Source organism: Phycodurus eques, chromosome 16 (genome assembly GCF_024500275.1).
Source record: "Phycodurus eques isolate BA_2022a chromosome 16, UOR_Pequ_1.1, whole genome shotgun sequence".
Lineage (NCBI taxonomy): Eukaryota > Metazoa > Chordata > Actinopteri > Syngnathiformes > Syngnathidae > Phycodurus > Phycodurus eques.
The window spans coordinates 20432198-20447011 of record NC_084540.1 but is presented as its reverse complement, the minus strand read 5'-3'; the positions used below and the strand labels follow the sequence as shown (position 1 = coordinate 20447011).

At 42.2% G+C, this 14814-nt stretch overlaps 1 protein-coding gene across 4 annotated transcripts in view; it reads left to right on the top strand.

The window, feature by feature from the left end:
* Positions 1 to 13042, top strand: part of cyth1a (cytohesin 1a) — a 36767-nt gene extending 23725 nt beyond the window's left edge. For 3 of the 4 annotated variants that reach the window (XM_061701492.1, XM_061701491.1, XM_061701493.1), the window contains exons 5-13: positions 88 to 206; positions 903 to 983; positions 1242 to 1354; positions 2183 to 2331; positions 2407 to 2519; positions 8433 to 8511; positions 8582 to 8650; positions 8973 to 9127; positions 9853 to 13042. In XM_061701492.1, coding sequence (XP_061557476.1) covers positions 88 to 206; positions 903 to 983; positions 1242 to 1354; positions 2183 to 2331; positions 2407 to 2519; positions 8433 to 8511; positions 8582 to 8650; positions 8973 to 9127; positions 9853 to 9931 — 957 coding nt within the window. In that variant the 3' untranslated portion in view covers positions 9932 to 13042. The remainder of the gene's footprint in view (positions 1 to 87; positions 207 to 902; positions 984 to 1241; positions 1355 to 2182; positions 2332 to 2406; positions 2520 to 8432; positions 8512 to 8581; positions 8651 to 8972; positions 9128 to 9852) is intronic. The other variant, XM_061701490.1, reaches the window with a different exon arrangement.
* The last annotated feature ends 1772 nt before the right edge of the window (positions 13043 to 14814 follow it).

Genomic DNA, 14814 nt, shown 5'->3' with positions numbered 1-14814 from the left:
TTTTCTTATTTTTTATTTTTTTATTTTTAATAAATATATATATTTTTTATTTTTTTAAACTCCCCACATCTTTCATCAATTTTCCAGGGAATTCAGTTCCTCATAGAGAACGACCTGCTGAAGAACACCAGCGATGACATCGCTCAGTTCCTCTGTAAGGGGGAGGGCCTGAACAAAACCGCCATTGGGGATTACCTTGGGGAAAGGTAAGGACCCCCCCCCCACACACACACATACTTTCATGTACAAAAGTGCATAGTTTCCATATTGGTCACTTTCCTCGTGGTGCGGGGGCACGCGCATCCTTTCCCAAACTCGCTTTATTGGTCCCATATTTAGACAATGTCTCCTCCTCACTCATCTCCATCTGCTTTCAATTGTCTTAGTCACTCTTAAGTAACGCACTCGAGACACTGTTCGCATCATTTAAGGGAAATTCAACGTCGGACTCCACAATCTAGCGCTCATGGAAGCCAGTCCTTGAAAATGACGCCAAGCGCCGTTTTGGTACGCGGGGGATTACGGGTCAGACAGTCGCGCATTAAGGGTGGGGTCTGGGAACGGCGATTTTCTCTCTGCTCGCTTCTAGGCGATCCGATCGGTCTCTGGTCCGCTGGGAACGATGCGACGTGTCACGGGGCAGATCGTTGACTCCGAATGACGTACGGGTCGCGGGATGATGTCATCACCCAGATGAGGTGATAAATGAAATAGCGAAGGGGGCGAGCCTCCGTCACTCCACCTGACGGGAGCACAGTCCCTTTATGACCGCCACGTCTTCAGTCCAGCTTGAAAGCCCTCAACAGTCATTACCCTGGATCTTTTTTTTTTTTCTCTTGATCTATGATCATGTGGTCTTTATCTCATATCTTCTCCAATGAATTTTTATTTGTGTCTTCTAGAGATGAATTCAACATACAGGTCCTCCACGCTTTTGTTGAGCTTCATGAATTCACAGACCTCAACCTGGTTCAGGCCTTAAGGTAAGAAGATCATAGCTTCGTCACATCTGAAAGAGAGAGGAACCTACGGCCCTCATAAAACATCAAAGGAACAGTTGTTGTTATAAAAAGCCCAACTTATTTTCATCATCCAAATCACATTCACTGGTTCCAAATAATTAACTGGTCAACCTCATATTATTATCATTATGGGAACTTTGAAGAGATTTTGTAAACAGCTTCACCACCCGCCAAGTGCTTTTCATCACCGCATCCTGACGGTGACATTTGTCCTCACAGACAGTTCCTGTGGAGCTTCCGGCTACCAGGAGAAGCCCAGAAGATCGACCGCATGATGGAATCCTTCGCTCAGCGCTACTGCCAATGCAACCCCGGCGTTTTCCAATCCACAGGTGCCAGCTAAGAACCTTTTCAGTTACTCTGATTGACTTTTTCGTATTTGCCGTTATGGGCGTGCTGAGCTACTTACTTTCTTCAGCAGACACAAAGTCTGCCGAGGTCTTCTTTTAGTTTAGGCGTCGGCTGCCTTTTGGGAATAATGCACGTAGATGAGCGGCTCTATCGTGAATGCAGATGGATGTGCAATAATGCATGGCTGCTGCTTAAGAGCCGTGCACGACAGCTAAAGTGCTGCTTCGTCAGCCGCGTGCTTCAGCTTTCAAAAGCACGCGCACACAAAGCATAATTGCCCGATGTCCTTGCTCATACAGCTCTTTGTATGGCTGTACTAAGCTAATATTCAGACCGTGTGTAGCAATGTCGCAATACCAACATTCTGACTACCCGCATAAAGTACCTTGACATCGATAATGAAACGACAGTTTTTTTTGGGGATACCGAACACACTGCCTTCCATAGCTGCCTCAGGTGCTGTACCCCCGCACTTGTCGTACTGTTATTCTTCACCCTACATTCTACCGCAGCGCGCTTGTCCAGCTTTCCTTCTTTCCAGATACAAATACTGCACATATTTGAGAGGAGTTGCTAATAAACATCTCGAAGCCAGCACACGTAGCCTATTTTTTGCCGAACTGTGCGGAAATATCAGTACTAAAAATAGTTAGTTTCATTTTTGATGGCGAGGTATCACTGTACTTTTTTACGTACCGGTACACCATGCAACGCTGTGTGTGGGTAGTTAACGGAACTTTTGACAAGCCGTCTTAATGTGATCAAAGTGGAACACCACTTAAGGTCTGACTGTGACACCTGTATTCCAGACACCTGTTACATCCTGTCGTTCGCCATCATCATGCTCAACACCAGCCTTCACAACCCCAACGTGAAGGACAAGCCCACCGTGGAGCGCTTCATCTCCATGAACCGGGGGATCAACGAGGGAGGAGACCTACCCGAAGACCTGCTCAGGGCAAGTTTGGGTTCGAGGCCCACCTCTCTCCGATTCCAAGTTGCTCTGTGTTAACCGAGTCTTTCTGTGGCGCAGAATCTGTACGAGAGCATCAAGAATGAGCCTTTTAAGATCCCAGAGGACGACGGCAACGACCTCACGCACACCTTCTTCAACCCAGACAGGGAAGGCTGGCTGCTAAAACTTGGTGAGTGACGATTAATTGATACTCGTACTCAATAAAAACTCTATCATTATCCAGTATGCTATATGGTCATACAAGTATCACATTTGTCAAAGGTTTACGTCCGTTAAAAATGAGGTCAGCAATCTGTGTGTGTGTGTGTGTGTGTGTGTGTGTGTGTGTATATACACACTTGATGCAGACAATGAAGACATGTTTTCATGAATTATGAATATGGCCCTAAGATCAGACCACTATACTTGGAGGCTTATAAATGTTTGAAGACGTACACATACATTGACATAGACACGGGAAAGGAAAGCAATCATGTGCGTTTAGTGTGTATAAATGTGAATATACTTCGAGTAGTGAAAGGAGACTGTGCTTTTTTTTTTTTTTTTTCTTCACCATTCAAAACAGTTCCCAGGTGCCTTAATAAAAGGTATGTGACATGCTTTAGTCAAACTACAAACACAGAATGAAAAATACTACAACAACAACAAAAAGCACGAATCAAATAAAGGAATTAGAATCAAAACTGCTTAAAAAAAAAATCAAGTGTTACTGTAATGCCTGCGTAGACAAAATAATTTTTAGCTGCTTTGTGAAAATATAAGAAGGAAAATGTGTGATGGTAACCATAGAACAGGAAACGTATCAGGAAAAGCCTACTAGAACATCGAAACATTGAGTTAATCAAAGGCACTTGCAACGGTGGCAGTCAGGTGCAGACTCCCATGCAACATGAATTTGAATTGATGGGTTAATTTGGACACAGCCACATCCCCAGTTATAGGAGGGTGTGCACACTTGAGCAACTACATTATCTCAATACTTTTTTTTTTTTTTTTTTTTTTTTTTTTTTTTTTTAACTTTCCCTCTCAAAGATTTTCTTTTTTTAATTGAGTTCACAATTGTGGAAAAAGTATGGGAACAAATCTTTACACTGCAAAATGCTATTTTTTTTATACTGCAAAAACGTGGTTTAGGATGTTTTATATCCACTGTGTTTGTGTGTGTGCAAAGTATAATAATTAATAATTGAAATCATTTAAAATAATAATAATGATAATAATTGACTCGCCACAGCTGCATAAAACCGATCCCCCTAAAATGAGCCAATTTCACCATGGCAAGAAATATGCTATAAAACTCCGTCTGAAATTCTTGATCCTTGGGTTATTTTGACAAATGCGTGCCACAGACATGTTACGAAGACACCTGGGAACAGTTTGAAAATGTGAACAAACTTCAGGTCTCCTTTAGGGTGTTGTGTTTGCGATGGCCACTTGTCGGCCGCCTTATGGCGTTCCAAGTGTTCCGCAGGTCATAGGATGGTGGCTGAAAAGCACAGTGGTGGATTCCTCAACACGACCCTCCTCTATTTCCTCCTTCTTGGACTGATTCACTCTTTTTTTTTTTTTTTTTTTTTTTTTTTTGAAAAGTCATCGTGTTAATCACCGTGAATCTGGACAACCGTCCGACATGGAGAGTCTTCCGCTACCGATCTTTCAAACAATTGAAAATCAAGGTGGAGGATCAAATGAATGCTGATACGGAGCCAAGCCAATGCATTGTTTTGTGTAATGCTTTTCAGTGCGCGCAGCTCCGACGTGTGGTGGACTGAAGTGCGACACCGTAAAGCAGTGCATGAAAGCCAAATATCAACGAGACTGTGGTGCAATAATTCCTTCTCATTTATTTCATTTGATGATTTTTATGTTTGTTTTGTTTCCTTTTTCCTCTTCGTTTGTTTGTTTGTTCCCATGATTTTGGCCGTTGTCTTTCCTACCTCAGGAGGTATGTACAAACCAAACGAAACAAAACAAAACCAAAAAAAAAAAAAAACATGCTCCATCTCTCTCAGCTCTTTGGTGCTTTTGGTGGTGCGCCATTATTGCTTTTTGTTCTCCTCCGACGTCCAGCTGGGTTTTTCCGTGTCTGTGGTTATTTTTGTTTCTCTTCCATCAACGCATTTCAACTTCAGATATTTGTCTGTTCGGTCCGCTCACCGCGTTGGTGGTTTTTATTTTTGTGTCCTCTCATCTTCCCCCCCCCCCCCATTTATCTCTGTGGGTGGTTGGCTGCCACCCTCGTGGGCTCCTCTCGCTTCAGGACCTCTCCCGCTGAGGTCTTCTGATGGTCACTATCTTTTCATGTGGGTTTTGTCTCGCCCAGAAGCTGCATTATTCCTTTTGCCCCTTCCAATACAGTAGCCACATAAAGACACACTGGTTGGCTCTGTGTGTGTGTGTGTGTGTGTGTGTGTGTGTGTGTGTGTGTGTGTGTGTGGAAAGGGAATACTGCAGCTTTTCAACCATGTGGCTCTTCTCTCTGCTATTCAATGGATCCGATGGGTGTGTGCTACTTGAGTGGAGAGAGCGGTGCTGGCAGCAGAATGTTTACGAGGGTTTCAATATATGCATTCCAATTGGATACCATTTGTAATTTTACAGTGGAATCTCTAATGTTGTATACAATCCAATTATATGTGGCGTCATTTGTTCCAAAGTGTCACCATCATAAAACCTTGACATATGTCGTATGCAATCGTAAGCAGAAGTTAAGCACTGTGACATTAATATGCTAACGGTACAAAACAATGATGATGAACAAGGAGGAGTAATAAATGTCGATGAACATTTGAACATTGTCATTTTGAGTGTAAAATGAACCTCGAAATGAAATGTAAATTGTTTTTTTAAAAAAAACCCACACTTAACATTTAACGAGTGACCAGCAGTTAGCGCAAGAAGCTAACCCAGCAGTCTATTCTAAAAATAAAGGCCTCCCATCTATTACTCCCCTCAAGTTTTCTTAAAAAGGAAAAAAAAATATGTTCTGGTTATGTTTGTTTGAAACTCCAGTTTGTCATTATCAGTTGTAATATACCAGTAACATTGTTTATCATTCTAATCATAAAGGCCTCACGTTTAAGACCTGACCTTTTCCTGGCTCGCGGAAGACGCGAACCTGGCAGTTTACAATGTCAATCACCACAAATTAAGGTCGTTTATTCACAAAAACCTCATTATCGACTTGAGCTTGACATTCCGTCAAGCTGACCTAACTAAAAAAAAAACAAGTAGAAACCTAGCAAATAAAACTGGAAACGGAAGGTTAAAACTGGGTTAACAGAAGCACATCTTATGATAGCTAAATTTCCAAAATTTGTCCATTAAAGCTATATTTTCTTCAAATTTGACGAGCGTTAAATCGTTGAGGTTCCACTGTACTGAACAAGACACCCGACTGAACACAAAATCGATGTCGCAGACATCATATCAGAACTCTTAACCTCTGCCCGCCCAGCGTCGCGTCCGTGCGCTCAAGCATCCAGCCGCCCTCCCCTCCGTTAGCAACAATGTGCCGGGACCTCCGCCCAGTGATTCTTGTACCGGAGGACATCGTCTCTTCTTTGTCTGAGTGGCGCGGAACCCCCCCCCCCCCCCCCCCAAAAAAATAAAAATTGTCTAAATTGAGCCAATCTGACGGTCCCCAAGCCACACTCAGCTCTCTGTTGGTCGATGCCGTCCTGCTCGTTTGTTGCCAAGACGACGGACGGTGTGTGCGTAGTTCAGGGGTAGGCAAATGTTGGAGCTTAGGGGCTAATTATTTTATTATTATTTTATTTTTTAATGGACAGTTTCAAAAATGTCTTTGTATTTCACATTTACATTAACATTTTATCATTAATTTTTATTTTTAAGCAATAGTATCCATTTATTTGTCATTAAGCTTTAACCCTCCTTATTTATGTTTGTTTGGTACCCCAAAAAGGTTCATGGGTCAGTGTGATCCTCTGTATTTTTAATCATTTAAAAAAGCTCTTTTTATTTTTAAATAACATTGGAAAATCCCCAAAATATGAGAACAATTGTATATTATTTGTAGCAAAAACTTTATATTTTCATTTGACATTTCTGCCCCCATTTTAGTCCCTTGAGTCAGTTTTTAACTTTTAAGCCTGGCCATTTTGACCCCCAACATATTGTTGGACAAAAACAGTTAAGTGAATACAACAAATGCAAATGTTATTAAAGGACCGTGATTAAAGAACGGAACAGGTCGTATGTGGCCGGCCAGCCGTACTTTGCCCACCCCTGCCCTAGTTGATACTCTTGATGTTTGACCCGTCGTGATGCCGTGGCATACGGAGCTATGATGGATTATCATATACAGCCTGAACGCCTGCATATGATAATGAAACGCGTGTGTCTCAGTGTGAGGAACCTGAGGGCCGTGGCTCGAACCCTCGCTTTCCTATCACGTATGTCAACTAACACGGTGGTGGGATCGCGTCGTCTAGACTAGACTGACTTTCTGGTTAACAAAGCCCCCAACAGGAAATTAGTGGCTTCAGAGTAGCAGAATGTAGCCGCAGGCTCCCGACCCTCGTTGGCGGCGTCCTCGCGGCGAACGGGGAGGCTGCCATCTGCCTACGCGGATCAGGTTTCTCCGCGAAGCAAACGAGGCTGACAACGCGGGGGTAAGGCCAGGGGGTCTGAGGTGAGAGGTCACGTGGGGGATCAGTGAAGGCCGAGTTAATCAAAGCTCCCGCCGGGCGTGAAAGGGGTGAGGCCTTGTAAAGAAACACCCGATGATTAAAAGGTTCAAAAGTTTTGTTGATACTCGGACATTCAATGGAAGGAAAATGTTTAATAGCACAAAATGGCCCATTAGGGGCCTTGAGGCAAATAAACACCTGCCCCTTAATAGACAGACGGTGGGGGGGGGGGAAAACTAACTTATTTTCCAGGTATGCTAGTTTTAAACTCAATTTTCACTTGATATCTATTGTAATATTGCAGTAACAGTTTTTTTATACAATTCTGAAAATAAAGGCGTTCACCAAACAAATGCTTAACCTCAATGTCACCTCGATTTTCCTATCAGGAAATAAAATCTCATATTCCCGTCGTGCTTGTTTTTCACTCCAGTTTCTCTTGATATCAGTGATAATATTCTGGTTACATTATAAAATACTGTTCTAAAAATAAAGCCTCTCCTCTAATAGATGCAATATTTTCCTTTCAAACTCCAGTTTTGCCTGATATCAATTGTAATGTTCCACTAACATTATTATCATTCCAAAAATAAAAGCCTCCTCTCTAATCAATGACTGTCTTTTCCATTCTGGGGGAAAAAAAAGTTTCCCCTAATATCAATTGTAATATACATTTGCATATACATTTTTAATAGTATTCTTAAAAAAGAAAAAAAGTCTCCCCTAAATAGACACCTCCGCTGCCCTTTCCCATTAATTGTTTTTATTATTCTGGTTATGATTGTTATAAACTTTTTTTTTCCTTTGGAATTAATATCAATTGTAATATACTGTACTGGTACCAACATTGTTTAATAGCATTCGTAAAAAAAAAAAAAAGCCTCCCCCAAATACACACCTCCCCTCTAACAGATGCAACTCTTTTCCAATCGGGAAATAAAAAAAAGTTGTGTTTGTTTCAACAGTACATTCTCACTTGATTTCAGTTGAAATATGCTGTTAACATTGTTTAATATCGTTTTTAAAAAAAAAATGGACACCTCCCCTCGAATAGTTGCCTCCCCCGATCTGTAGTTCAATCAACAAAGATACCTGGCCACTATGCGCAGAAATCCGCTATTTGTATTCAAATGTAGTAGCGTCCCCACATGGAGTCTTCCTGAAGTGCGTTGGTGTGTTTTTGTGGCTCAGATGGGGCCAGCAGCAAGTTTTCAATGAGCTCCTAAAAGCAGGTCTTCATGTGTCGGCTGCCTGACTTGTGGTGGCGGGGCGAGGCGCGCCGCGTCGGGGAGTCGTCGGGACCTTCCATCTGTCTGTCTGCTCACGTCTGTCCGCCTGCGTGTTGCTAGCGTCGGTGCTTTGTCTTTTATTTTTTTATTCCCAACCTCCTTTTTCCTGCTGAGTGTCTCTGATGGCTTCCATTTGCTGCGCAGGAGGCCGCGTAAAGACTTGGAAGAGGAGATGGTTCATCTTAACTGACAACTGCCTCTACTACTTTGAGTACACGACGGTGAGTACCACTTGACCTCGGCACGTATCCGAAGCCGTGTCCCTCATCGCGCTTGTGTCTTTGTGTTCAGGACAAGGAGCCGCGAGGGATCATCCCACTGGAGAACCTGAGCATCAGAGAGGTGGAGGACAAGAAGCCCGTAAGCACATCGCCCTCTTCTGCCTCGTTTTCTCACTGCACAGACACACCAGCCCCCCTTTTTTTCCACTCTACTGTACTGACTAATGATTTTAGACTGGCAGAAGCAGGTACGACTTCTACTTCCTGGCCTGGTACACGTAACCTTCTGCATTGATTTTAGTACCAGGGTAACGTTCCTGCGGGGTGGATACCCCTAAACACTTCTTAGTTCTGGTGTGAATTCCTCTGTCACAAAAAAAATAAAAAATAAAATAAAATCCTCAAGTTTTAAGGTTAGTAGTCCTCCGTGACTGTGATCTCCCACCCCACTTCCTCCACAGAACTGCTTTGAGCTTTTCATCCCCGACAACAAGGACCAGGTGATCAAGGCGTGCAAGACGGAGGCCGACGGCCGCGTGGTGGAGGGCAACCACACCTTCTACCGCATCTCTGCCCCCACCACCGAGGAAAAGGACGAATGGATGAACAGCATCAAGTGCGTGCTCGCCTCACAGGATTTTTATTTTTGATCGATGCGCCTCGTAATCCTAAAGCCAGTTAAATAGAACTATTATGTGTACACTTAAATGCTATAGGAGTTTCAAAGTTGCCTATCAAGTAAATGTCCAGATATTGTGATTAATAATTCATACTTTTGTGAGAAAAACAATTATTGTATTAAAAATAGTAACTAAATTAATCTTTGAAAATGAACAGCTGTATAGGATTCAATGCAAATGTATTGTACTTAAAAAGTTAAATGAAACTGAACTGTACTATACTGGATTTAACAAAAAAAAAAGTCTAAATCACTATAATATTAGTCACAATTTGAACATTTAATCCAGTGATTCTTTGCTTATCACTATAGGGAGGCCCACACACACACAAAATACCAGACTTTTAAGAATCACTGGCCGAAGTCATTTTTTCAAAACATTTTTGGAAAGCAAGAAAAACATAAAACAAACCAGAAGAATCCAGTTGCCTCGATTGAACCTTTGTGGATTACCATGACTCGGTTGTCTCAGAATCTACAAAGACGCAAAGAAAAGAAACTATTTTTAGCACACACATTTTCTACGATATTGTGTCTGTTCAAGCAGTTATGCTATTAGGTAATGATTCGTACTGTAGGTTTCGTGGATCCCAGTTTGAGAATCACTCTTTTAAATAGTGAACAAGAATGACTGATTGTGACCTTTTGGATGGTGCCCGCAGAGCCGCCATCAGCAGGGATCCTTTTTACGAGATGCTGGCCGCCAGGAAGAAGAAGGTGTCGTCCATGAAGAGGCACTAAAGGAGCTGCTCCACGCTGGCCATGTTGCACTTGTGAGCAGATGGGGGCGGGGGTCTCCTAGCTTTTTGGACTCAGCTGGCCAGGAAGCCAAGAGGCACGCTGGGCGTTCAGGATCAGAGTCGAGGGGGGGTACAAGCTGCCCACTGCTTTCTAAAAAAAACAAAAAACAAAACCAGGAACAAAACACTGTCATGCAGCCCCCCCACAACACCCGCTCCACCCAACACATTAAACTCAGCAGGTCTGAACACGTGTGGCAACAAAGAACTTCTCATAAGGAAAAGAACATTTCGAAAAGGCTTCAATGTGTCTGGACAAGTATTTTTACAGCTTTACTTACTTTTTTTTTTTTTTTTCCTTTGCTTTTGTATGCAAATGTTGGGAATGCCAACAATTGGGTGACTTTATAGGAGGGGGGGGGGGGACGCACCAAAAATTTTGTTTTCCCCTTGTTTGGTGTTGAAATGTGAAATGCTGCTGGTTAGCGATAGAAAATCAGTCCTGTATCCTAATAATAACTCAATATAGCACAATGCTACAGGTTGTTGATGCACAAGTTGCATATGGAAGCTTTAAAGAGCCACCGGTGGATGTTTGACTATGGCTTGTCCTCGTCTCAGGTTTACAACCAAAAAACACGTCTTTTCATGATTATGAGTGCCTGATGATTCTTACGCTTCCACTCCTTTCAATGCACTAACACGTAGAGAATTCAAAGAAAACAATCATATTGCTAGTCAGTATTGGTTTATTTATCGACTGTGTTGTACATACTTAAATGTATAGTGAGTATTTGTTTTTCAAGGTTTGCGTTACTCTTAGTCGTCTCATCTTTTTTTTTTTTTTTTTTTTAACCCTGTTCCTAAACATTCTATTGTTGCCATTTAATTGAGTTAAAATTAAAAAGAAAAATTAATCTGTAGAAAGTGTATGGTTGTTTATTACTCTGGCCAGCAGGGGGCAGTATGTAACGCATAAGTGCAACCTCAGGGCAGGTTTATTAAAATCCTGAACACTCAATCCCTAATAATACAAGAGACCACTTGTTGGATGTGCAAGGATACTAAAAATACTACTTTCCTATAAATTTACACACGATTATATCTACTTTGACTAAAACATCTGCCTATTTTTCTAGCCTGATGCCATTTCACTGCGTTATTTTTTAAAATTTTGTACAGCTCCCAAAACTGAGGCAGCGGAACTACAAATAAGATACGATAGGATGCCTGGAAAAGCAATCAATAGAAATGACCACCCCCCCCCCTCCCCCACCCCCACTCAATGGCGTGAGCACTCATGCAGTAAATATCAGGTCTGAAAGGGGCGGGGGGCATAGAAAAACAATGATGATGCGACCTCCATCACGCGCAACCTTGAATTTTAGTATGTCACGTAGATTATGATGATTCTGTTGGTTAAATTTCGTGTGCAGCGGCGTGTGGGGGAAAATGGTGACCTGTGACTCCTCGTGAGCCATTACCACCACCAGCAGACATGCTGGAAATGTTTTATCACGTTTTCTGTGGACACTTTCATCGGAAAGGAGATTTGTCCACCAGATAGCGCTATGATTTCCCCATTCAAAGCATGCAGCAAAATGGCAGCCGTTTAGTTTTCTGTAAGGGTACTCTGCTACTGAAATGATGTGTGCATGGCTACAGATGGACAATTGTGTCCTCTCTTCGAAATGTACCCTGTGTTACGAACTAATTCCAAATATTTGAGTTCTTTGACAAGGTGCTATTTTGAATTGCACAGTGGTGAGAAACTGGCTGATTGGGCCCCGTATGGACCTTTTCACTTAGGGTGTACTCACTTTTGGTGCCGCGGTTTGAACATTCATTGCCGTGTGTTGACTTTTTTGAGGGGACAGTAAATCAACACTCTTATAAAAGCTGTACACTGAATCCGATGTATACACTAATAATTTCTTCAGGGTTTTATTTATATCAGTAGTATCTTCTCGCGCTGCTGTTTTACTATTGAAGGGTTAAATCACGGCCAGTTCAGTCCCTGTACGACCGATGTCTTGAGTTTGACAGATTCGTTTCCAGTGAGGCTTGGACTTAACCAAGTCCGCCCTTTGTCACCGGTTCTATTCGGAACCTTTATGGACAGAAATTCTAGGCGCGGCCGAGGCGTCAGTTTGGCGGCCTCAGTGTTATGTCTTTGCTTTCTTGCAGATGTGCTTCTGTTGGCTTCATTAGGCTCGACTTTCAACTCGCGCTGGAGCGGTTCGCAGCGGCGTGTGAAGCGGTTGCGATGAAAATCAGCACCTCCAAATCTGAGGCCATGGTCCTCAGTCGGAAAAGGGTGGCGTGCTCTCTGGGTTGGGAATGAGATCCTGCCCCAAGTGGAGGTGTTCAAGTATCTCGGGGTCTTGTTCACGAGCCGGGGAACACCGGAGCGGGAGATCGACAGGAGGATCGGTGCCGCGTCTGCAGTGATGCGGACTCCGTATCGGTCGGTCGTGCCGAAGAAGGAGCTGAGCCAAAAGGTGACGCTCTCCATTTACCGCTCGATCCTCAGCTACGGTCACGTGCTGTGACCGAACGAACAAGAACACAAGCGGCCGAAAATAGTTATTTACAAAGGGACATTTGTTGTTGTTGCTGGGAACAATTGTTTGTTTGGGTGTTTTGCGTAGCTACGCCAGTTTAGACAAATTTAAAGAACAAGTGATTATACAAAGAAGGGTTACTATTTGTGGTTGCAGTTACAGTAATTGTCTGGGCTGTGACTTGGATGTTGAACAATGTACTATGTCTAATATTAAAGAATGAAGAAGCAACAACAACCGATATTACTCCAGTTTCCCCAATTCAACGTTTGCGGGACACATAACAACAACCGAATGGTACAAAATGTCCCAGAGTTACTATTTTGGGGCTGCAGTTCTCAAGAGAACAAAAGAGGGCCGGGACTTGAGCGTTTAACACTACGTTCTTGACAATAGCGACGCGATTAACATTTCAGTAAGCGAGGCGTCCTTGCAGAAAACAGTCAAAGGGGGACGTTTTGTGGGATGCTTTGAATGGGGGGAAGTAGCTCCATCTGGTAGACAAATGTAAAAAAAAAAAAAAATAAATAAATCAACCTTTCCATAAGGGATTGTTCTAGTTTAAGTTGAATGTGAAGTCAAAAATGTCATTCTCAATGGGATTTTTCTTTTTTTGCGTGGGAACAAATGAGTCAGGTTTTATGTTCCTTTGCTATTGTAGACTAATTTTAAGTAGCGACGTGACAAGATTTCCCAAAAATGACAGTCTGGTAAACTGCAGAGTCTGATTGGAATGGTCGCTTCAGTCCAAGTGCTACGCACCTAAAAATTTAGAAAAGCAGATGTGTTCCAAATTACAGTAAAACAGCATAACTTGATTATGATTTATCAACATATCCGTATCTCCTCAACCCTTTCGTTTCGTCTGCTACTCGGGGAATCCCTTCTCTGATTGCTTGAAAAGTTTGTAAAAAAAAATCCACCAATAAACTTATATGGGCCCAAATTCCAAAAGAGGTTCTCCCAAGTCGAGTCAAAATTACTGTGATGTTTCAAATGGCATCATTTGCCCTAAAAACCTGACTTAAATGGGACCAATCAAACATTATTCATGAAAAGAGCAGTGTGGAGAGTAGAGTGGCTCATCTACTTGGGCAATAAATTGTTTTCTCCTGAATTTATGTGCTACGTAGGAGGTTTTAAGTGCCCATTCCATGGTTTTTAGAAAATTCCACAAAGACGGCGGCCACTTGTCATGTTGTCATGCGACGGAAAAAGCCACAACAACCAAAAAGTGTCCAGCTGCCTTAATTTAACTTTTGTGGATTACATAAAAAAATCTGAATGGCACAAAATGTACCAGGATTCTAATTTGTGGTGGCAGTTATTTGGGTGCAAGAGAACAAAATAGGGCTTGTCCTTAGGTGTTGAACACTACGTACTTAGTACATTCAATCCTGGGCAAAAATCCACCGACAAAATTGTGGCACGCTTATCCTTTTGTCATTTTGCTGCATGCTTTGAATGGGGGAAATGTAACATCATCTGGTGGAAAAACCGATAAGACACATTGTAGCTCAAAAGCCACGTTAACAAAAGATAAAGATAAAAGTTGAATCAAGTGTGCCAGGTTTTGTGTCACTTTGCCAGTTTGGGCTAATTTAAGGAGCAGCAATTACATAAAGAGAGAGGGTAACAATTTGGTGTATTAGTTATTTGAGGAAGAAAAACAAAAGAGGGCTGGGACTTGGATGTTGAACACTATGTACTTGAAAATCTCATGATAGTGCCACATGCTTATTATCACATGAGGCAAGGCACTCTAGTTGTGCAAAACAGAAAAAGGTGTGACATTTTGTTGCATGCCTTGAATGAGTGAAATGTAGGGCCCTCTAGTGCAGTGATTTCCAACCTTTATGGAGTCAAGGCACATATTTTACAATTGAAAAATCTCACGGCACACCAACAAACAAAAATGTCACAAAAAGTGGATACATTCATTACTCTGTGTACTTCCTGCCATCTAATAGAAGAGCATTTATTTGTTCTGTCTGTCATTTTGCCTCACTGGCATAAATAGATGATAAAAGATACATTATTTCTTGGAAATAAAGAATTTTCTGAGCAATTAAGTGAAATTAGATATATCCCACGGCACACCTGAAGAGCGCTCACGGCACACTGGTGGGGAATCACTGCTCCAGTGGACAAATTTACAAATGTGAGCTGAAAGACGGTAGGCCTACTGTACACTAGTCCCTCATTTATCGCAGGGCTTAAATTCCAGAACCCCGACGATAGACGAAAATCTGCAAAGTAGTGAACATATAGTTATTTCATTTTGTATATATCTATTTTAAAGTGTTACACATAATACCGA